Here is a 26260-nt window from a genome sequence, read left to right on the forward strand (position 1 = left end):
TGCTGTCCATATAAATAATTCATTATAATTTACCGGTTTCCTACAGTTATTTATCCCGAGAAAAAGGCGTGGCTTTAAAAGTCAACAGAACTGGCCTTCTCTACACTGACGATCTAAATGTTATTTGTTCAATGATTTATTCTGCCTATTGCTTGAACATATAATTAAAAAATGTAAAAAAGAACTGACCTTCTCACAGTCCTACAAAACATTTATCCTGGTGGGGCATTCCCCTCGGACCCCTCCCCTTCCCCTTGCCACCGCTGCAAAAAATGTATCTTGGGGAATCACTGACTTCAGTATTTTACTTACCATATGCTGACATAGAGCCAGGATACAAGCCATTCTAAACAATGGCCAAATTTATAGTTAGGCTATTCATATATCCCTACCTAGTAACATTTGCTGACACGTTTCTACTTTGCTTCCGATTGATTGTCACACTTAATTATGTATTGCAGGCACAACTACTGGCTTCTTGCCATCCTCTCGCTCTTATATCTGGTGTACATGCATTTGGAGGGCAGTAAAATCCATGTGCATGGGGGGCGGAGCTAGCATGTTGGAGTGAACGGCGGTGTGTGAGAGGCTCCTGCAACTTTTTTGCGAAATAATGTAACTTAACCTACTTTATGATACTTTTTACAACAAACGTTTCTTTCTAATACAACATTGTAACTTTCTGTGTAAAAATGCCGAGTAATAAGCGACCAAAGGACAATAAATCCACATCGGAGGCCTACTCCACACCAAACAACGAGACAGACATGGCGGAAGGCACAGGTAACAACGTGACACTTAAAGAACTTACCCGGGCTTTGGGAGAACTACGTGTTGCTTTAGCTGAGGATCTTAAGGCTACTATTGCTGAACTGGACACCAAAATCGAGAGCACCATTCGCACGGTCGCTTCGCAGGGCCAGAGTATTGTGGACCTTGAGAAAGCTTCTGAATTCAACGCTGGTAGGATCGACGAGTTAGAGAAGCTATGCTCGTCACTGCAGGATAGTGTGCAGAGGCTTTCTGTGAAAGTGGTCGACCTGGAGGGCCGTTCCAGACGTAATAACCTTTGCGTTGTTGGTCTGGCAGAGGGGGTAGAGGCGGGCTCTCGCCCCACCGACTTCTTCGCCAAGCTATTGAAGGATGCAATGGGATTGGATGTTTTGGCTTCGGTCCCCCAGCTGGACCGTGCACATCGCACCCTTGTCCCGGTGCCTGGACCGGGCCAACGTCCTCGCCCAGTAATCATCTGTTGTCACAGTTTCAAGACCAAGGATCTTATCCTGCGCGAGGCCCGAATGAGGGGCAACCTGTTACATAAAGGGCACCCCTTCCATGTCTATGATGATTACGCGCCCGATGTGGCAAAGCACCGCGGCGGCTACAGAGATGTCATGACCAAACTCTACAAACTCCATCTTCGCCCAGCCTTGCTCTTCCCTGCAAGACTAAGAATTACCCCGCCTTCCGGTGAGAAGATTTGGCTCTCCTCGGTTTTGGACGCAGAGAAGTTTATCCGGGAACATACGCCAATCCCCCGTACAGGTTAGAGTGCCTTGTCATTGTGTGTTAGGGTCTGCTCATGGAATCGAATCCATACTATACCATAACGGGTGAAACCGTATTGAACGGTCTCAACAAGGGCTACCGATCATGTAAGATGCTGTGGAGGGCGGTCTGAGCTCTCAGTTAAACTCACTTTCATTCTGGCTGTGTTCAGAGCGATGCCTATTTGGGATGCCTTCCAGGTTTGATCATTGACACTTTCGGATGAATATACTTATATTCCCCCATTTTTTGTTTTGTTTCGTTATTTATTTTTCAATTCTTACATTTATTGTTATTACAATACCATTAATTTATTGCTTGCAGGGGACTGGGGGTGATGGTTGGGAAGGGGCAGACACAGACACCTGGATAGCAAGTTGATGTTTTGTGCCGTTCTGCCTTTGTTTTAGCCGAGGGCCGCTCTCCCGATTAGATCCCCACCAGCCCTCTGTAGTGTCTGTGTAGGTGTGCGTACATATAATTATTATTTGTACTTTATAATTATTTTCTCTTAGCATTTTACTATTATGTATGTGTATATTTTAAATTAGTGTAGATTATTACTCTGGGGCATGAATGTTTGTATGTATGTGTATGTATGTGTATATATGCATATGTATATAGGTATGGGTGTGTGTATATGTATATATATATTTTTTAAATATATACTTTTATATGTATTTTTTGGGGGTGTATGTGTGTGTGTGTATGTACGTATGTATGTGTGTGTATGTGTGTGTGTGTATGTATATATATATATGTATGTGTATGTACATGTGTGCATATATATATATATATATATATATATATAACCTTTTTATTTATTTATTTTCTGACTGGGGGGTACGTTTAATTTAGAAAAATTCTTGTTTCCGATCTAACCCACAATATGTAAATGTACTGCTGTCCATGTCGGTTGCGGATGGTTCATGTTTAGACCGGCATTGCTTAGCAATATAATCTTGTGATGCTATATCTTGCTTATCTCAGGGATTGACCCAAGATGACGCTTAAGTGCGCAATATGTTTAAGTTGCAACTTATTCTCTTTAGGTTTATTAGATGCTAATTGAACACTTATTCGCGGGAGCCTCCTCAGTTCATATGTTAGTAGAAGTTCTAGGATAGTGAGAGGTGAACTTATAGTTGGGATTTTACTTTTGTTTTACCTCTTGTTCGAGGTCGCGCCGTGCTTTTTTGGCATCGGCCAGACAATGTGTTTATTATTTTTATTTTTCTATTTTTTTCTCTCCTATTTGTGTATGCCTGTTAAAGGTGGGCTGATCGGGGGGGGGGGGGGGGTAAATAGGGGGGAAAGTAGGGGAACAGGGTGGGAAGTAAAGGTGCTTGCAGGGGGGGAGGGGCTGGCTGGATACTGCTCGGGTGTAGCTGCTACATATGCTGATCGTGATGGTTTGGTGCGCTTTCTTACCTTTTTATTGAGTTACATGTTATGCAGGCCACCATAGGAACTACAAATGAGAGGGGGGCGGGGCTCACATTCACTTCCTGGAATGTCAAGGGTTTAAACAAACCAATTAAGAGAGGCAAGGTCCTAGCCCACTTGAAAGCACTCTCGTCTGATATTATATTTTTGCAAGAAACCCATCTGAAAAATAATTCTCATAGCAGACTTAAATGTAGGTGGGTGGGGCAAGTGTATCACTCTAACTTCTCTGCCAAAACGAGAGGCACAGCGATTCTGGTACGGAAAGGATTTCCCTTTCTACATAAAACCACTATTGTGGATAAAGAGGGTCGTTATGTGATCGTAATAGGAGAGATCCACTCTACTTCTGTAACTCTACTAAATATCTATGGGCCAAACATTGATAACCCCTCTTTTTTCAAAAGAGTCCTTGCCCTGATTCCAGATATCTCCCATACTAACCTGATCATTGGAGGGGACCTTAACTGTGTGCTAGACCAATATTTGGACAGATCCTCTACCCGGCGAACCCCCACCTCCTATTCAAGTGAATTCTTGAATACCTACATAAAGAATTCTAACTTATTTGATATATGGAGGATCACTAACCCTACGGGTAGGGAATACTCCTTTTACTCTCATGTTCACAATGTTTATACTCGAATTGACTACTTTTTGGTTGATGCTAAACTACTCCCCTATACCTGTAATGTGAAGTATCATGATATTATAATCTCGGACCACAGTCCACTCACCTTCTCCCTGAGATTGGGTGACATCGTACCAAACGAGAGGGTCTGGAGGTTAAATCCTCAGCTCCTCACAGAACCAACATTCTGTGAACATCTTAAAGACCAAATTACATTTTTCTTTGATACCAACGACAACACAGAGACTTCCCCAACATTACTGTGGGAAACACTTAAGGCTTATTTGAGAGGCTGTATCATCTCCTATCAGACTGCCAGGAGTAGGCAAAACAGGGGAAAATTGGTAGAACTGGAGGGACAAATTCACTTACTGGATAGGGAGAATGCTAGACATCCATCTATGGAGAAACATAAAAAAATTACCTCTTTAAAATTTGAATATAATCAGATTCTCTCAGCTAAAATTGCTAAATCTTTTCTCTACGCCAAGCAAAAATATTTTGAGTTTGGTGACAAACCACACAAATTACTCGCCAGACAACTTCGAAAAAATGTGAGTGACCGAATGATTCACAAAGTTAAATCTGCATCTGGGGAATTACTCTCTTCCCCCAAAGACATCAATGACAGATTCCGTCAGTTTTATGAGACTCTATATACATCTAAAGCAGATCCTAACCCCTTAATTATGCAAAACTTTTTGGAGGACTGTAATCTTCCTGCCCTGAACCAGGAAGATTCTATCTTCCTGAATAAGGAAATATCTCTTGAAGAAATTCGAGAAACAATTAAAACTCTAAAGAGTGGCAAGACCCCGGGCCCAGATGGATACCCTGGTGAATTCTATAAAACATTCAGCAACATGCTCTCTCCCTACCTGCACAAAATGTTGGTTCAGGCCAAGGAGGATGGAGCTCTCCCATCTACTTTGGATGAAGCATTCATTACAGTTATACATAAGAAGGGTAAAGATCCGGAAGAGGTAGGGTCATACAGACCAATATCCCTCCTTAATACAGACCAAAAGATTTTAGCAAAAACCCTGGCTAACAGGCTTAGCACTTTAATTGGCAAATTGGTCCATTCGGACCAGACCGGCTTTATCCCGAACAGAAACTCATTCTTCAATCTCAGGCGCCTCTTCAACATTATGTATTCTCAGAGGTTACCAAACGTGGACCTTGCCGTTATATCTCTTGACGCCGAGAAGGCTTTTGACCAAGTTGAGTGGTCCTATCTATTCAAAGTCCTACAGAAATGTAATATTGGAGATGGGTTCATAAATTGGATCCAGCTTTTATATAGGAACCGCTGTGCTAGAATACTCACTAACCAATCATTGTCGCCCCGATTTAACCTCTACAGAGGGACAAGGCAGGGTTGTGCGCTGTCGCCTATGCTCTTCGCCCTAATCATTGAACCTCTCGCTCAGGCGATTAGATCCGATGCAGCAATACACGGCTATAATACTAAAGATACTCTAAATAAGATTTCCCTATACGCAGATGACATTCTCCTCTATGTAACAGAACCCCAAGCTATTATTCCAGCTATTCTTGATGTGATTAATTTGTTTGGTACCTTCTCGGGATACAGAATAAATTGGAACAAGAGTGAATTAATGCCCATACGGTTACAAAACACCTCCTGGCTAGAACATCTTCCAGTTAAGTTATCTTCAGAAAAATTTACCTATCTAGGAATTGTAGTTACCAAACAATACTCCTTACTATTTAAAGAGAATTTCCCCTCTCTGATGCAAAAACTCAAGACAAACATACACTTTTGGAGAACTCTCCCAATTTCTCTGCTCGGAAGAATTAATGCCATTAAAATGGTTTTCCTCCCACAACTGCTCTACCTATACCAGAACATCCCAGTATTCATACCTAAATCCTTTCATAAACAACTGGACTCAATTATCAATCCTTTCATCTGGGATTATAAAACACACAGGATAGGTAAAAAACACCTCTGCAAATCCAAAATGGAAGGAGGATTGTCTCTCCCAAATTTTATATTTTATTACTGGGCTGCTAACCTCTGCTCTGTTACGTTTTTGCTGGATGACGCACGTCCGTCACCCAGCTGGCTTAGTATGGAGCGGGAGGAGTGTCACCCCTTCTCTATTGTGATTTTGTCGCCTGTCAATCTGGAGAGGTCACTTTATCGTAACAATCCTATTATACATAGCACAGTCCGAATCTGGAAGCAAATTAAAACCCACTTTGAGCTTAGAACAATGTCATTCATGCTCCCTGTTGCCAGGAACCCCTCCTTTTCCCCCTCTAACCTTGATAACACCTTTGAGCAATGGGGAGAGTTGGGGATAGGTACCATAGGGGATTTATATATAGAAGGGACCTTTGCTTCCTTTGAGTTGCTGAGGGAAACTTATAATCTTCCCAGAAGTAACTTTTTCAGATACCTACAAATCAGAGACTATGTTAGAAAACACCTCCCAACATTTGGGAACGCTAAGCCTTCCATGTTTGACGGATGCATAAAAACATCCCCCACCTCAGACAAACTGATATCTCGTTTATATGATGCTTTTCAATCGGTTAGCACACCTTCTACAGATGCCATTAAGGCAAAATGGGAGGAAGAACTAGGGACTGACATTTCGGTGGCAGACTGGGAAGATAGCTTGGAGTATATCCACACCTGCTCCATTAACTCCAGACATCGTCTCATACAATTCAAGGTATTACACAGATTACACAATTCCAAAACCAAACTGCATAGGATATTTCCTGATACATCCCCTATGTGTGATAAATGTCAGGCTGCACAGGGTACACTACTCCACTGCTTTGCCCTATGCTCTAGCTTGTATGGTTACTGGTGTGGAATTTTTAGGATCCTCTCTGAAGTTCTGGAGACTTCAATTGACCCAGACCCGCTTCTGATAATCCTGGGAGTGTCTGATTCCCTAAACGGATTAACCAACCCTCAAAAACAACTCATCTCTTACAGTCTCATTACGGCAAAAAAACTAATCTTGTTGTTTTGGAAAAAGAAGGAAGCGCCCACTACCAAATTATGGCTCAGCGAATTGGCAAACACTGTACACTTAGAAAGGATTAGATATATTCTGAACAATAAATTATCAACATTTGATCAAATCTGGCAGCCTTTCCTCTCTTACTTGGACCATTCGGCGCTGTGAATTTGTACTTTTTAACGCACTCTCAATAGTAATATTTTAATCCACCTTTGGGCAGCATGTGCTGGCACCGCCACCCGAGCAGTCGGGAGGGGAATAAGGGGAAGGGATAAAGGGGGGGAAGAAGTGGGGGAGGGATAAAGGGGGGGAATAAGTGGGGGGTGACACCTACCCTCTTTCTTTCTACCTGTCCCTGTTCTGTATGTCTTGTTTTGTAATATTTGTTTTGTACCCAGAACTCTGGGTCTTGTTGTTTCTGTCTGCTCTTTTATGTTTAGATAAAAATTGTATACCTGCCTTTTATACCTATACACCATTCCTGTGTGTGTTCAATAAAAAATATTTGAACGAATTGTAAAAAATAAATAATAATAATAATAATAATAATTTAAAAAAAAATCCATGTGCATATCATGTTCGCAGATTTCTCCTCTGCATGTAACACAATCAGTTTGTCCTCGCGGACAGACTGAGAGGAGACTTATGCTATGCTTATCACATGGATCACCAACTTTCTAACTAATATGTCTCAGTAGGTACGAGTTGGCAACACACTCTCTGAGGTGCGCACTACTTCAGTTGGAACCCCACAGGGAAGTGTTCTTTCACCAGTACTATACATACTGTATAGTACATACTGTATAGTACTGCCGGAGCCGGTTCCCAGGGCGCCACCTGATCAAATATGCTGACGATACTGCTTTGGTCAATCTTCCCGAAGGGGATGAGACGGAGCACGGACCGGCTCTAAAAGATTTTACTGTCTGATGTGAGTCATCCCATCTAATATTAAATACATCAAAACTAAGGACAAGGTGATTGACTTTCGAAGGAACATTACCATGCACACACCATCACTGATAAAAGGTGAGCCCATTGAAATAGTGGAGGAGTACAAATACCTTGGGCTAGTCATTGACAACAAGCTGTCCTGGGATCAGTGTACTGACGCTATTTTTAAGAAAGGCCAACAGAGAATGTATTTCATAAGGAAACTGCACTGTTTTAATGCTGATCTAACCATCATGGTTCTATTTTATAAATCTTTCATTAAGAGCATTCCGTCCTACTGCTTGACCTGCTGGTTTGGGAATTTCAAGGTTGCACAGAAAAATAGGTTGGGCAAGATAGTCAGGACTTGTGGAAAAATCATGGGGCAGCAACAGCAAGAATTGTCATCTCTCTACCTGGGCAGAGCCCTCCAGAAGGCGAATAAAATAGCGGTTGACTCTTCGCATCCACTCCACCCTGAATTACAGCATCTTCCTTCTGGCCGCAGGTACAGACTACCTACGGTTAAAAGAAGTAGGTACTTTTATTCCGAATGCAATTCTGCAACTTAACAAAATGTTGGACTAATTGCACTTAGCACTTGCACTATGAAACTGCACTTACCCTGCCTATTTGTATTTAAATATCCTTCGTTATTTATTTTACATTTTTGATGTGATATGTTTTATGACTGCTGCAAGATCAACAAATTGGATGCAGTCTATCACAGTGCCATCTGTTTTGTCACCAAATCCCCATATACTACCCACCACTGCGACCTGTATGCTCTCGTTGGCTGGCCCTCGCTTCATACTCGTCGCCAAACCCACTGGCTCCAGGTCATCTATAAGTCTTTGCTAGGTAAAGCCCCGCTTATCTCAGTTCACTGGTCACCATAGCAGCACTCACCCGCAGCACACGCTCCAGCAGGTATATTTCACTGGTCACCCCCAAAGCCAATTCTTCCTTTGGCCGCCTTTCCTTCCAGTTCTCTGCTACCAATGACTGGAACGAACTGCAAAAATCGCTGGACACTCTTATCCCCCTCACTAACTTCAAGCACCAGCTGTCAGAGCAGCTCACAGATCATTGCACCTGTACATAGCCCATCTGTTAATAGCCCATCAAACTACCTCATCCCCATACTGTATTTATTTCTTTATTTTGCTCCTTTGCACCCCAGTATCTCTACTTGCACACTCATCTTCTGCACATCTATCACTCCAGTGTTTAATTGCTATATTGTAATTACCTCACCACTATGGCCTTACCTCCCTTATCTTACCTCATTTGCACACACTGTATATATACTTTTTTCCCTACTGTATTATTGACTGTATGTTTGTTTATTCCATGTGTAACTCTGTGTTGTTGTATGTGTCGAACTGCTTTGCTTCATCTTGGCCAGGTCGCAGTTCTCAATTAGTCTACCCGGTTAAATAAAGGTGAAATATATATTTGTTTTTTAAATTGAATAATCCTGAACTTTCCTTGATGGAAAAATTTACATCTGATGCACTGCCACACTTCATTATCAAATATCCAAATATCAAAGTCTGGAGTGCAAGGATCAAAGTGAGCACAGTCAGAATACAATTACTTATAATAAATGAGTCAATAAATCAGGGGTGTCAAACTCAATTCGTGAAGGGCCGTGTGTCTGCTTGTCCAGGAGGGCCGTGTGTCTGCTGGTCCAGGAGGGCCGTGTGTCTGCTTGTCCAGGAGGGCCGTGTGTCTGCTTGTCCAGGAGGGCCGTGTGTCTGCTGGTCCAGGAGGGCCGTGTGTTTGCTGGTCCAGGAGGGCCGTGTGTCTGCTGGTCCCGGAGGGCCGTGTGTCTGCTGGTCCAGGAGGGCCGTGTGTCTGCTGGTCCAGGAGGGCCGTGTGTCTGCTGGTCCTTGAGGGCCGTGTGTCTGCTGGTCCTGGAGGGCCGTGTGTCTGCTTGTCCAGGAGGGCCGTGTGTCTGCTGGTCCAGGAGGGCCGTGTGTCTGCTTGTCCAGGAGGGCCGTGTGTCTGCTGGTCCAGGAGGGCCGTGTGTCTGCTGGTCCAGGAGGGCCGTGTGTCTGCTGGTCCAGGAGGGCCGTGTGTCTGCTGGTCCTTGAGGGCCGTGTGTCTGCTGGTCCAGGAGGGCCGTGTGTCTGCTGGTCCAGGAGGGCCGTGTGTCTGCTGGTCCAGGAGGGCTGTGTGTCTGCTGGTCCTGGAGGGCCGTGTGTCTGCTGGTCCAGGAGGGCCGTGTGTCTGCTGGTCCAGGAGGGCCGTGTGTCTGCTGGTCCAGGAGGGCCGTGTGTCTGCTGGTCCTGGAGGGCCGTGTGTCTGCTGGTCCAGGAGGGCCGTGTGTCTGCTGGTCCAGGAGGGCTGTGTGTCTGCTGGTCCAGGAGGGCCGTGTGTCTGCTGGTCCTTGAGGGCTGTGTGTCTGCTGGTCCAGGAGGGCCGTGTGTCTGCTGGTCCTTGAGGGCCGTGTGTCTGCTGGTCCTTGAGGGCCGTGTGTCTGCTGGTCCTTGAGGGCCGTGTGTCTGCTGGTCCTGGAGGGCCGTGTGTCTTCTGGTTTTTGTTATTTCATTTCTATCGGAGTCTCGTTAAGACCTAGACAACCAGGTTATGGGAGTTCCCAACTAATCAGTGACCTTAATTGATCAATCAAGTACAAAGGAGTTGTAAAATCCCCAGACACTCGTCCCTCCAGGACTGGAGTTTGACACATAAATTAATAAACTGACGACTCACCACAGTTCTCCTCGTCCGCTTCATTTCCACAGTCATCGACGCCATTGCAGTGCATGAGCTGGGGCAGGCACATGCTCAGGTTGCCACAAGGGAAATATCCTAGGGGGCAGTTCGTCTTCTCCTCTGAGATGTTGAACGAAGTTCCTGCTGAAAATTCAAGAGCCGTGTTTCAATTTCAAAGTCTGTGTTTCTCATTGAGTGGGGAATGGGAACACATATTATAAGTGGGGAATGGGTACACATATTATAAGTGGGGAATGGGAACAGATATTATAAGTGGGGAATGGGAACACATATTATAAGTGGGGAATGGGAACAGATATTATAAGTGGGGAATGGGAACACATATTATAAGTGGGGAATGGGAACAGATATTATATGTGAGGAATGGGAACACATATTATAAGTGGGGAATGGGAACACATATTATAAGTGGGGAATGGGAACACATATTATAAGTGGGGAATGGCAACACATATTATAAGTGGGGAATGGGAACAGATATTATAAGTGGGGAATGGGAACACATATTATAAGTGGGGAATGGGAACACATATTATAAGTGGGGAATGGGAACAGATATTATAAGTGGGGAATGGGAACACATTATAACACCACGGAAAATTAAAGAGCGGTTGCTAATTTTAAAGTTGGTGTATTTCCTGAGTGGAAACATAATATTATAAGAGCCCTCTAAAAATGATGAAAGTAAACATATTTCAGTATCGTCCACCCAAGGGGAGCTAGCTCATCAGTCAGTCGGCTCTGGATGGGCTTGTCCAAAACACTTGAGCATTTTCCTATCAATGTTTCAATTAGCAGTCAATTCTGAAAATGTATGAAATACGAAATATTAACAGGGCTCCCATGGTGTTCAGTTCATAGAGATGATTTATTCTTAGTTCAGAGTGTTCGTGTGCTCTCTGGAGTATAGGCTAGTTGCATAATGCAACAGGGGAACATATCCACCATCCTTTATCTGCTTCCATGATAATCAAACTAAACGGGTGCACTTTTACATGCAAAGGCCCCCCACTGCCTTTTTGCTCCTGAAATATACCCACACATCATACTGTATCTAGTCAGTTATGTTTCTGAAATATACCCACACATCATACTGTATCTAGTCAGTTATATGTTTATGAAATATACCCACACATCATACTGTATCTAGTCAGTTATGTTTCTGAAATATACCCACACATCATACTGTATCTAGTCAGTTATATGTTTATGAAATATACCCACACATCATACTGTATCTAGTCAGTTATGTTTCTGAAATATACCCACACATCATACTGTATCTAGTCAGTTATGTTTCTGAAATATACCCACACATCATACTGTATCTAGTCAGTTATATGTTTCTGAAATATACCCACACATCATACTGTATCTAGTCAGTTATATGTTTCTGAAATATACCCACACATCATACTGTATCTAGTCAGTTATGTTTCTGAAATATACCCACACATCATACTGTATCTAGTCAGTTATGTTTCTGAAATATACCCACACATCATACTGTATCTAGTCAGTTATATGTTTCTGAAATATACCCACACATCATACTGTATCTAGTCAGTTATGTTTCTGAAATATACCAACACATCATACTGTATCTAGTCAGTTATGTTTCTGAAATATACCCACACATCATACTGTATCTAGTCAGTTATGTTTCTGAAATATACCCACACATCATACTGTATCTAGTCAGTTATATGTTTCTGAAATATACCAACACATCATACTGTATCTAGTCAGTTATGTTTCTGAAATATACCCACACATCATACTGTATCTAGTCAGTTATGTTTCTGAAATATACCCACACATCATACTGTATCTAGTCAGTTATGTTTCTGAAATATACCCACACATCATACTGTATCTAGTCAGTTATATGTTTATGAAATATACCCACACATCATACTGTATCTAGTCAGTTATGTTTCTGAAATATACCCACACATCATACTGTATCTAGTCAGTTATGTTTCTGAAATATACCCACACATCATACTGTATCTAGTCAGTTATATGTTTCTGAAATATACCCACACATCATACTGTATCTAGTCAGTTATATGTTTCTGAAATATACCCACACATCATACTGTATCTAGTCAGTTATGTTTCTGAAATATACCCACACATCATACTGTATCTAGTCAGTTATGTTTCTGAAATATACCCACACATCATACTGTATCTAGTCAGTTATATGTTTCTGAAATATACCCACACATCATACTGTATCTAGTCAGTTATGTTTCTGAAATATACCAACACATCATACTGTATCTAGTCAGTTATGTTTCTGAAATATACCCACACATCATACTGTATCTAGTCAGTTATGTTTCTGAAATATACCCACACATCATACTGTATCTAGTCAGTTATATGTTTCTGAAATATACCAACACATCATACTGTATCTAGTCAGTTAGGTTTCTGAAATATACCCACACATCATACTGTATCTAGTCAGTTATGTTTCTGAAATATACCCACACATCATACTGTATCTAGTCAGTTATATGTTTCTGAAATATACCCACACATCATACTGTATCTAGTCAGTTATATGTTTCTGAAATATACCCACATATCATACTGTATCTAGTCAGTTATGTTTCTGAAATATACCCACACATCATACTGTATCTAGTCAGTTATATGTTTCTGAAATATACCCACACATCATACTGTATCTAGTCAGTTATATGTTTCTGAAATATACCCACATATCATACTGTATCTAGTCAGTTATATGTTTCTGAAATATACCCACATATCATACTGTATCTAGTCAGTTATGTTTCTGAAATATACCCACACATCATACTGTATCTAGTCAGTTATATGTTTCTGAAATATACCCACACATCATACTGTATCAAGTCAGTTATATGTTTATGAAATATACCCACACATCATACTGTATCTAGTCAGTTATATGTTTATGAAATATACCCACACATCATACTGTATCTAGTCAGTTATGTTTCTGAAATATACCAACACATCATACTGTATCTAGTCAGTTATGTTTCTGAAATATACCAACACATCATACTGTATCTAGTCAGTTATGTTTCTGAAATATACCCACACATCATACTGTATCTAGTCAGTTATATGTTTATGAAATATACCCACACATCATACTGTATCTAGTCAGTTATATGTTTCTGAAATATACCCACACATCATACTGTATCTAGTCAGTTATATGTTTCTGAAATATACCCACACATCATACTGTATCTAGTCAGTTATGTTTCTGAAATATACCCACACAATATACTTTAGTCAGTTATATGTTTCTGAAATATACCAACACATCATACTGTATCTAGTCAGTTATATGTTTATGAAATATACCCACACAATATATTTTAGTCAGTTACATGTTTCTGAAATATACCAACACATCATACTGTATCTAGTCAGTTATATGTTTATGAAATATACCCACACAATATACTTTAGTCAGTTACATGTTTCTGAAATATACCAACACATCATACTGTATCTAGTCAGTTATATGTTTATGAAATATACCCACACAATATACTTTAGTCAGTTACATGTTTCTGAAATATACCAACACATCATACTGTATCTAGTCAGTTATATGTTTATGAAATATACCAACACATCATACTGTATCTAGTCAGTTATATGTTTCTGAAATATACCCACACATCATACTGTATCTAGTCAGTTATGTTTCTGAAATATACCAACACATCATACTGTAGTCAGTTATACAGTGCACCAGGAAAGTATTCAGACTTTTCCCACATTTTGTTACGTTACAGCCATATTCTAAAATTGATTAAATCGTTTCCCCCCCCTCATCAATCTACGCACAATACCCCATAATGACGAAGCAAACTGTTTATTTTTTATTTTTGCAAATGTATAATTTTTTGCTGTTGTTGAAATATCACATTTACATAAGCATTCAGACCCTTTACTTAGTACTTCGTTGAAGCACGTTTGGCAGCAATTACAGCCTTGGGTCTTCTTCGGTATGACGTTACAAGCTTGGCACACCAGAATTTGGGGAGTTTCTCCCATTCTTCTCTGCAGATCCTCTCAAGCTCTGTCAGGTTGGATGGGGAGCGTCACTCCACAGCTATTTTCAGGTCTCTCCAGAGATGTTCGATTGAGTTCAAGTCCGGGCTCTGGCTGGCCCACTCAAGGACATTCAGAGACTTGTCCCAAAGCCACTCCTGCGTTGTCTTGGCTGTGTGCTTAGGGTTGTTGCCCTGTTGGAAGGTGAACTGTCGCCCCAGTCTGAGATCCTGAGCTCTCTGGAACAGGTTTTCATCAAGGATCTCTCTGCACTTTGATCTGTTCATCTTTCTCTCGATCCCGACTAGTCTCACAGTACCTACCGATGAAAAACATCCCCCCCACCACCATGCTTCACCATGGGGATGGTGCTAGGTTTCCTCCAGACGTGACGCTTGGCATTCAGGCCAAAGAGTTCAATCTTGGTTTCATCAGACCAGAGAATCTTGTGGCAAACTCCAAGCGGGCTGTCATGTGCCTTTTACTGAGGCGTGGCTTCCGTCTGGCCACTCTACCATAAAGGCCTAATTGGTGGAGTGCTGCAGAGATGGTTGTCCTTCTGGAAGGTTCTCCCATCTCCACAGAGGAACTCTGGAGCTCTGTCAGAGTGACCATGTGTGCATTTCCAAATCATGTCCAATCAACTGAATTTACCACAGGTGGACTCCAATCACGTTGTAGAAACATCTCAAGGACGAACAATGGTAACATGATGCACCTGTGCTCAACTTTGAGTCTCATAGCAAAGGGTCTGACTTAATGTAAATAAGGTATTTCTGTTTTTTATTTGCAAACATTTCAAAAAAAATGTTTTCCGCTTTCTCATTATGGGGTATTGTGTGTAGATTGATAAAAAAAAGTAATACATCTTAGAATAAGGCTGTAACGTAACAAAGTGTGAAACAAAAGAAGGGGTCTGAATACTTTCCAAATGCACTGTATGTTTCTGAAATATACCCACACATCATCGTGTATGTAGTCCATTATTTGTTTCTGAATAGCACAGCTCTGACTGCTTACTGAAGCATTTGTCAATGCAGGATTGAACCTCAATTTCTACTCTTTTCCATGTTGATCCATATTACACCAATGGACCAGGAGAAGTGTTGCTCCTTATGTCAAAGCCATCTTAAATTCAAGTTGGCGGGATCATCCTAGATTCTATTGCTCCTACTGCTGTACAACCAACCAGCCCCTAACTGCTTTACAAGAGAGGCACTTACAACAACATAATGGGCATTTACCTGGTTTGCTCCCGTTTGTCACACAGAGAGCGTAACCAATGAATATTCCCAGCGGGAATTGGTTGCAATTAAGTGAGGCATGCTTGACACATGGCCATCATGGTTTACTGACCAGATAATAACCAAAAAGATGGTGTCATTCCCAGTTGTCTTGATGTTATCATGCTGGGATCATGAGAATGAAGACTACATGAACCCTAACAGCTGATAGTGACACCTCAGTACTTATTGGGGTGACTAGGAGTCTTTGTCGATGTGCCTTTGAGCAAGGCACTTAACCCTGAATGCTTCTGTTAAATGACTGAAATGTAAATGCATTGTAAAGATGGACATGGTAAGTCATGTGCAAACTTCAGGGCTTTGGCTAACCTCAGCCATGCACTTCATCACAACAGAGACATGAGTGAGGGACCTAGTTTCACACTCGCTCTGAGAAATTCACTGCTCTCAAAATCAATCATGGAGATACTGATGTTGTCTAACACAGTTAGACGAGAAGGATGGTTCCAACATCAGAGCTTATACACTAAGATAAAATCACAGGTAGGAAAACCAATCTACCGGCTGCAATCTATAGCCACCAACATACTGAGGAGAACTGCAGTCCTCTTGGTGTCTCGTATCATTTCAGAAGAGATACATCAATTATCTTTTAGAAGCCATTGCTCATCTATCCTAATAAGAGTATGTTTCCTTAACAATTCTTGAAACCATGTCTCTAGAGGAACATCATTCTGGATACAGCAATGCATGATGCAACAAGGAAACTCCTTCAAAGAGACTTGCAAAGCTGTTTATGTCTAACATCTGTTCCCACCATGACAGGTGATGCAGTGAATTTGAGTTGAGCAAACACATCATTTTATATTAACAGAATTTTTGTCACAGCTGTCTTAAGTTGGAGCTATGTTTTTCTTTTGTTCAGGTAACACTTTGAACGAAAAGTTGAGTAAACTAAAAAACGCTATGGAACCAGTTACTTAATAATAAATAGTTGAAACAACAACATTTGCAGGTGTTTTTTTTTGTTGTTTTTTTTACAGTGCATAATAATTCCATTTCAAGCAACGGAAATTGACATCAAATATCCGCCTGTAAAGTCCTACTCCACATTTTCCAATATTTAAAGTGGTTCGATGCTGAGATGAGTCCACGTCCCATTCCATCTGTTGCATTGCAGTTCCAGATCAACCCCAAATAAAATCTGACGTTTGAAGCAAAATAACATTTGACACACTTTGTTTTGGGAATGAAGTAGCACTTTACGTCAGTCTGCATGAGACACTTTGTTTTGGGAATGAAGTAGAACTTTACACTAGTCTGCATGAGACACTTTGTTTTGGGAATGAAGTAGCACTTTACACTAGTCTGCATGGGACATTTTGTTTTGGGAATGAAGTAGAACTTTACACTAGTCTGCATGAGACACTTTGTTTTGGGAATGAAGTAGCACTTTACACTAGTCTGCATGGGACACTTTGTTTTGGGAATGAAGTAGCACTTTACACTAGTCTGCATGAGACACTTTGTTTTGGGAATGAAGTAGCACTTTACACTAGTCTGCATGGGACATTTTGTTTTGGGAATGAAGTAGCACTTTACACTAGTCTGCATGAGACACTTTGTTTTGGGAATGAAGTAGCACTTTACACTAGTCTGCATGGGACATTTTGTTTTGGGAATGAAGTAGCACTTTACACTAGTCTGCATGGGACATTTTGTTTTGGGAATGAAGTAGCACTTTACACTAGTCTGCATGGGACATTTTGTTTTGGGAATGAAGTAGAACTTTACGTTAGTCTGCATGGGATACTTTGAAATACATCTACCTTCCATGTAGCCTGTGTGCTCAATTACTTTTTCATGACAAATTAATCTGAGTCAATACTAAGAATATCTCTTGATCTGTGTACAAAATCCATGCACATTAAAGATCAAATTTGAGGAAGAAAGTACTATTGCAGTGTCCCAAATAACCCTGTGGCAAAGTTATTTTGGTCAACTGATGTCAACTGATGTTAGACAGTCTCTCAGTCCATCTGTCAATGTGGACACTTTCCAGCACCGAGCCACAGAGCAACCTGTCACTAACATGGCTGACTTGTCAGTCATGATACTGTAGGAGGTCTACCTTTTTTCACCCCAAATATTTGCATATAATTTTCATTCATTGGAGCTCAGCTGATTTCATCAATTTGTGACACCTGTTGTGCTGTGCATTACAGGGTGGTCTAGGGTGGTTGAGCCTTCATCCTCCTAGATGAAGGGGAGTGGATTTAACAAGTGACATCAATACAGGTCAGTCACTGTCATGGAAAGAGCAGGTGTTCCTAATGTTTCGTACACTCAGTGTATGTGTTTGTGTACCAATGCAATCAAAGTTTGAAAGTATTATGTTTTGGGCTTCTTGCGTCAATTTGCAGAGTACAAATTATTTATAATTATGTTCCGGCCCCCGACCATCCACTCAAGAAAAAATGGGCCCGTGGCTGAATCTAGTTGATGACCCCTGGCCTAGGGTATGTGGTGACTGACAAGCACTTATAGCTGGATTACTAATTTCACTGATTGAAATTGATGCATGCAGGCTCAACAGTTACTCAATGATCTTGATCATCACTTTTAAACAAGCTACAGTTGTCATGGAAATACTGAATAAAGCAAATGTTCTCAGATGTGTCATACAATATATGTAATACTAATACAGTATTTTGAATGATTGATTTTACTAATCAATATTTGTTTGATATCTGCAAGTGGTGAGAATGTAATTTTAGAATATGACTCTCAGGGCCAAAATCTTTGCCATGCTAATTTCAGAAAAGCCCAGGGCAAGATCCTGACATGTTATATTTAGTGTATGAGCCACAATATGTATCTCTATGGTATGAGCATCATAAAGGAGATGGTTTCTATATAATTCTCTACTGGTGTTCATTCCACATCATTGAAATAAGGTGAACAGTTATGTAAAAAGGTCCCATGATGACCTCAATGCTCTCTTGTAAACAAATGGTGGGAAAATACATTATTTATATGACTGAGAATAATATTCCTCAACCCCAAATGAGTCTCTCCAAACTGCATAAACAGCACCACAGCAATGTAATATCTCAATGTGAAACATCAGCAGCCATCAGCCAAAAAAGGTGCAATATGCAGAAATCGCTCCGCCAATTCCTGGTTGCTAAATTCTATTAGTTTGCCTAATTTCAGGTTATTTGACAAATCAAGCAATGTATAGTGTAGAGCCCTCAAAGTCAACTCTCGACCTCAAAGCCAGTTCCACTGCATTTTTTCATTGTTGCACTCTAAACAGGAACTGATTTAGACCTGGGACACCAGGTGGGTGCAATTAATTATCAGGTAGAAGAGAAAACCAGTAGGCTCCAGACCTCCTAGGGTAAGAGTTGAGTAAATAGTTGAGGAGGATAGTTCGGATTTACGTACAGAATAATACGAAATGCTCTGAGACCAGGTTGGGACTCAGGGGTAGACATAACATTATACATGTAAATCCAGGACACTCCAATTAGTATGATATATTATGTTTTGTATGGTATGGTATGTATTGATTTGTGTCCATGTCCATCTTCCGTTTCATTTGATATCTTACGAATTACAATTCGTAGATGTTACAAATTGCAATATTTACAATATGTTATGAATTTGACATTTATATAATATGTTTCGAATTAGCAAAACTTATGATGTTCCAAATTCCAATTTGTTGTGGCTAATGTTTGCTAGGTGGTTAACACTAACGTTAGCAAAGCTACAGTATAGGCTGCATTTAGCTGCATCTATTGCAATATACACGTCTAAGACGTTCAAGCTAAGCAAACTTCCAGAAGACCAGTATCAAAAATAAATGCAAACAATGCCAGAATTGGAGGGGAAAACAGATAATATACAGGCTTAAACCATACATTAGCATAAATAAATATTGGTCAATTTCAGAGTTAACAAACTGATGTGCAACATATCATTAGGTTAAACATACCTGTCACTCCATACATGAGAATCCAAGCGACAAAAGCTTGCATATTTAACTGTAACGACATTAAAAACACGAGAAAACAGACGTTTTAGTTTCCTTCCAAGCTTCCAACGCGTAAAAGCTGTAGACTAAGAACTGCAGTTACCAAGATGGGCTAGACTACTTAGTAGTTAAGTTTGTCAAGATGACGTTGGTAAAGATGTTTGGCGGCTGTCTGGTGCCAACAGTAGAGAAACCGATTCGAAACTGCTCCAGAGAATCTATTTCCACCAACTGGCGCGCGGAAATCTCCACTGCCGCTCTAGAGCCCGTGCGAACCGTTTGTCATCAACAGAGGGAAAGAGGGACGGGGAGAGCGAGAGAGAGATACATACAGAAAGAGAGAGAGAGAGAGAGATACATACAGAAATAGAGAGAGAGAGAGAGAGCGCGCGAGGGAGAGAGAGAGAGAAAAAGAGAGCGATAAATACAGAGAGATTAAGACAGAGAGAAAGAAAGATGGAGATATAGATATACATAGAAAGAAACAGAGAAAGAAAGACAGAAAGAGATGGATACATAGAGAGAGAGAGATACATAGATAGAGAGAGATAGAAAGACAGAAAGAGTGAGAGGCAGAAAGACTGAGAGAGAGATACATAGAGAGAGAAAGAAAGACACAGAGAGATGGATACATATATTTATAGAGAGAGAGCGAGAAAGAAATACAGAGAGAAAGAAAGACAGAGAGATATGGATACATAGAGAGAGAGAGAGAGAGAGAGAGAGAGAGAGACCATAGTTTGTGTCTGCAGGTAAAATTATGAAAATAGTTTCCAAAAATAAATGTTTACCACTGAAGGGGAGCATTTTTGAGTAGGCCTACCCTGTAAAAATAAATACAAGTTCCTTATTAACAAGCACTATTGTGCCCAGTCGTGTTTTGCGTATGAAGCATATGAAGAATTGGGTTATGTTTGTCGCACCCTGGAAAGCTGTTTGCTGGCAGACGAAAACATAATGGCAGATTTAGCAAAAAATTGCACCGGGTACAAAGCTGGTGCCTGGTTTTTACAGCAGGTGATAAAACACACAAACTGTTTTCATTTACACTTCTCTACAATGCCTTTTTATTTAGCCTATTTAAATAGCCTATTTGTTGAGAAAATAGCGAACTTTTCTCCTGATGCAAAAGTGTAATATTTCATATTTAAAATAATGCTGATTAGACAATACTCCTGAAATAGCTTGGGGTCAGACACAACTCAATACATGTTTTGAGTTAGAACCAAACAATTATTTGGTTTAACATCAGAAAAACTGCTGAACTATGGTTTTCAATTTTGCAATTTCTTACACTTCATACTCCAACATTGATAAGATTGCTCTAGTTCATTTCAGAACCTTCCCACTGGGCACAAATTCAACGTCTATTCCACATTGGTTCAACATCATTTCATTGAAATAACAGGGACACAATGTTGATTCAACCAGTGCGTCCAGTGCTTTTTTTCTAATGGAAACTTCTTGAGTGGCATTTGGTGCTGCATGAAACACTGACAGCAAAATAATGTCCCTTAGCAAATTCTGACAGTCCGACACCTTACAGATTACACCAAGTGGTCAAAACATCTACGCACAAAAAAACTATTTTTCTAAAATGTTCTGCACAAATTTGTTTACATCCCTGTTAATAAACATTCTCCTTTGCCAAGATAATCCATCCACCTAACAGGTGTGGCATATCAAGAAGCTGATTAAACAGCATGATCATTACACATGTGCACCTTGTGCTGTGGACAATAAAAGGTTACTCTAAAATGTGCAGTTTTGTCACACAACACAATGCCACAGATCTCTGAAGTTTTGAGTGAGCGGGAAATTGGCATGCTAATGTCCACCAGAGCTGTTGCCAGCAATTTTATGTTAATTTCTCTACCAGAAGCCGCCTCCAATGTCATTTTAAAAGAATTTGGCACTACATCCAACTGGCCTCACAACCGCAGACCACGTGCAACCACGCCAGCCAAGGACCTCCACATCTGGCTTCTTCACCTGTGGGATCGTCTAAGACCAGCCACCTAGACAACTGATGAAACTGAGGAGTATTTCGATCTGTAATAAAGCCCTTTTTGTGGGGAAAAAGTAATTGTGATTGGATGGGCCTTGCTCCCAGGTTGGTGGGCCTGGCTTCCCAGTGGGTGGGCCTACCAATGGTTGCACCCTTGTCCAGTCATGTGAAATCCATAGATTAGGACCTAATTGATTTACTTCAGTTGACTGATTTCCTTATATGAACTGTAACTCAGTAAAGTTAACTCAGTAACTCGTTGAAATTGTTGCATGTTGCGTTTATATCTTTGTTCAGTATAGAGTTTACTGACCGTGCTAGCCTGAAGTGTGGAAGGCTGACTGTGAGTGAATGAGGGCTACTTATTTCACCTTCATCCTTGTCTTTATTCCCAACAAGGCTTCAGCCCATCACTAATACATCCCACTCTAACACATTAAGCCCGTACTGTATTGTAACTATAAGAGTGCTTTATTACCAAGTACTGAGGGCAGAGTTGATTAACCAAATAGAATGGCCCATTTACATCCCAATTCCAAAGTAGGGCATGGAAATCCTCAGAACAATGTTGAATTAAATCAATGTATCGGGCTCACATAAGGAAGAAGGAGTGGATTTGCTGCAATATTGTTGTCAGTGGGGGTTTCTGTGGATGGGCATTAACATACAACATGCCTTGGGGCATGTGTTCTGCTACGGCCTAGGGGTTTTGACAGGACAGAGTGATCCATGCCTGCTATCTGATATGCAGCTTGTGTGTCCATCTTATCACCCTCTCTCCAGCAGCTTTAAAGGTATCCGTGAAATGAGTCTCTCCGCTATGAATTTGCATGCAATTTCAAGTGTCCATCTCGCTTGTCCTTGTGTCGACATTTTGCGAGGTTTAACTTGTTAGGAAAATAGGAACATTGGAGGTGACATGAAGTAAAGTGAGACCAGAAAGTGCCATAAAGATTGTGTGTGGTAATCAGAGCTATGAATGATTAAAGTAGTCAACATACCTGTTATTCAAGCCACAGAAACAAATAATGAGAGTGGTGTGGATGCAACACGTTTCAGGTTTCTCCTTCAGGCAGTGTAAACAGGTAAATGGGAGTTCTTGACGTAAGGAAATAAGAATCTTGAGGGTATTCACAGGGCAACTTACTGTACAGTATATCCTGTGAGATAAAAACTTCAAACATCAAACGTAGGTAATTTAATGAGAGAAGTTACCTTTCACGCTCTCTCAAAAACGCAATGAGACAGAATGTAATATGAAATACAAATTCTTTCGTAGGAACATATTTGAACTGAAGGGGTTTGATATCAGTTGATAGAGGAAATAACGGTTGGTCTTTGTGCTGTGATAATGGCATTCATGGCATTGTCACATGCCACACAGCACGGGCACTGCCAACCTCGCCAACACAATTGTCTTCTCATTAGCTTGCCTCATTACTGATTGGGGTCGTATCTCTCTTCTCACAAAACTTGGAGTACATTTGAAGTTACTCTGGAAAGATCTGCCTCTCTTCTGTAGCCCATATATTTCTCTGCCCATAGCTGCCATACAATGAATGCCTATTATCATTTGGACTCCATATGGCTGCACTGCATTGAGAATATCTTGAGAATACACTGAAAAGGTTTATTTTCTTTCTGATAAATTTATGTTGATTAACTTCTAGAATATTCTCCACACATTCCCTGTCGTTGGGCTCTCTGTATACGTACTGCCGACCACTGGCTTTCTATTAGGTTGTCAGGGATTCAAAGCTGAACTCCAGTCTTGACATAGATGAAATTGGCAGCTTTTGCATGTTATAGAAAACCATAAAAATCCAAATATAATTCCCTCCCTTTCACTCAATGGCTTCACGACCTGCATGAATTTGGATTGGAATTTAAAAAAAGGAAAATATAACTTTATTAAACTAGAAAAGTTATTTACGTTTGAAACCATACTGTGCAACCATACTGTGTGTCACGCCCTGACTGTAGAGAGCTTTTTATGTCTCTATTTTGGTTTGGTCAGGGTGTGATTTGGGTGGCCATTCTATGTTCATTTTCTATGTTTTGCATTTCTTTGTGTTTGGCCGGGTGTGGTTCTCAATCAGAGGCAGCTGTCTATCGTTGTCTCTGATTGAGAACCATACTTAGGTAGCTTTTCCCCACTGTTTAGCTGTTTTGTTTGCCTGACAGAACTGTTCGCTTTCGTTCTCCTGTTTGTTGTTTTTGTTTGATTGGTTTTTGGATTCAATCATGAACACTTTAAACGCTGCACCTTGGTCCACTCTTCCTTCAGCCCACGAGAAGCGTGACACTGTGAAACCATACATAGAAACTATACTGTGAAACCATACTGTCAACTGTACTGTGCAACCATACTGTGAAACCATACTGTCAAACCATAATATGCAACCATACTGTGAAACCATACTGTGAAACCATACTGTGCTTTTGTACTCAAATCAATACTGTATTTACTCTTTATATTGCTTATATAGTTTTATTTTGACGCAAGCAGCATTTGAATGATTACCCTCTTACCTGACCTGAATCTGTTAAGATGCCGACAACACAAAACAAGCAAGATGAGGTAGCATGTCTGTGCCAGAAGTCAGGGAATGAATGAATCTCATTGATAGCCCTTATAAATGTCAAGTTATTTAGGAACATTATCGAGACAGTCTTTATTTGGCTTTTTCATTTGGTTGAATTAGAAATATTTTAGGGTTTATGAATACCAGTTGACTAAATTTAAAATGTTCATTTGATTTTAGATTAGATTGACTTGTACAGTACTGTCCTACAAGAGGAACATCTTACCACAGCTCACACATTAGACACACAATCCACACAGGAACACAGTCCACACAGGAGCACAATCCGCACAGGAACACAATCCACACAGGAACACAGTCCACAAGGGAACACAGTCCACACAGGAAGAGAGTGCACACAGGAACACAGTCCACACAGGAAGACAGTCCACACAGGAACATAGTCCACACAGGAACACAGTCCACACAGGAACACAATCCACACAGGAACAGTCCACACAGGAAGACAGTCCATACGGGAAGACAGTCCACACAGGAACATAGTCCACACAGGAACACAGTTCACACAGGAACACAATCCACACAGGAACAGTCCACACAGGAACACAGTCCACATAGGAACACAGTCCACACAGGAACAAAGTTCACACAGGAACACAGTCCACACAGGAAAACAGTCCACACAGGAACACAGTCCACACAGGAACACAGTCCACACAGGAACACAGTCCACACAGGAACACAGTCCACATAGGAACACAGTCCACACAGGAACAAAGTTCACACAGGAACACAGTCCACACAGGAACAAAGTTCACACAGGAACACAGTCCACACAAACACAGTCCACACAGGTACACAAACAGTAGACAGTTAGACAAATAGTATCCAACCTGCACATGTAAGAGTAGAAGGAAGGAAGGGAGGAATCACCATTGTTGATAATAATAGCCCCTTGGATGAAACTCCTCCGAAGCATGCAGTTCAGCATTTAATTCATTTGACCTGATGGGAGAAAGGGAAAGGGAAAGACAAAAGACAAAACAAACAGCAGAGACCTTTCTTCTTTAAGGATGCTTCCCCTATCATCGTCAAGCCTATCTAGAACTTTTTTAACCTGTCTCTCCTTTCTGGGGAGGTTCCCATTGCTTGGAAGGCAGCCACAGTTTGTCCTTTATTTAAAGGTGGAGATCAAGTGGATCCTAACTGTTATAGGCCGCTTTCTATCTTGCCCTGTTTATCAAAAGTGTTGGAAAACTTTCTTGATGTCTATAGTATTCTCTCGGGTATGCAATCTGGTTTCCACTCAGGTTACGGATGTGTCACTGCAACCTTAAAGGTCCTCAATGATGTCACCATTGCCCTTAACTCTAAGCAATATGTTGCTGCTATTTTTATTGACTTGGCCAAAGCTTTTGATACGGTAGACCATTCTATTCTTGTGGGCCGGCTAAGGAGTATTGGTGTGTCTGAGTGGTCTTTGGCCTGGTTTGCTAACTACCGCTCTCAAAGAGTACAGTGTATAAAGTCAGAACATCTGCTGTCTCAGCCACTGTCTGTCACCAAGGGTGTACCCCAAGGCTCGATCCTAGGCCCCACGCTCTTCTCAATTTACATCAACAGCATAGCTCAGGCAGTAGGAAGCTCTCTCATCCATTTATATGCAGATGATACAGTCTTATACTCAGCTGGCCCCTCCCCGAATTGTGTGTTAAATGCTCTACAACAAAGCTTTCTTAGTGTCCAACAAGATTTCTCTGCCCTTAACCTTGTTCTGAACATCTCCAAAACAAAAGTAATGTGGTTTGGTAAGAAGAATGCCCCTCTCCCCACAGGTGTGATTGCTACCTCGGAGGGTTTAGAGCTTGAGGTATTCACCTCATATAAGTACTTGGGAGTATGGCTAGACAGTACACTGTCCTTCTCTCAGCACATATCAAAGCTGCAGGCTAAAGTTAAATCTAGACTTGGTTTCCTCTATCGTAATCGCTCCTCTTTCACTCCAGCTGGCAAACTAACCCTGATTCAGATGACC

At 41.0% G+C, this 26260-nt stretch overlaps 1 protein-coding gene across 1 annotated transcript in view; it reads right to left on the reverse strand.

Moving 5' to 3' along the window:
• The window catches only part of LOC120046958 (relaxin receptor 1-like), a 132556-nt gene that overhangs the window by 96337 nt on the left and 9959 nt on the right, over window positions 1–26260 (reverse strand). Inside the window, exon 2 of the mRNA XM_038992510.1 lies at window positions 10288–10434. Within this exon, the coding sequence (XP_038848438.1) occupies window positions 10288–10434 (147 nt within the window). The remainder of the gene's footprint in view (window positions 1–10287; window positions 10435–26260) is intronic.

This window comes from Salvelinus namaycush, chromosome 5, assembly GCF_016432855.1.
Source record: "Salvelinus namaycush isolate Seneca chromosome 5, SaNama_1.0, whole genome shotgun sequence".
Classification (NCBI taxonomy): Eukaryota; Metazoa; Chordata; class Actinopteri; order Salmoniformes; family Salmonidae; genus Salvelinus; species Salvelinus namaycush.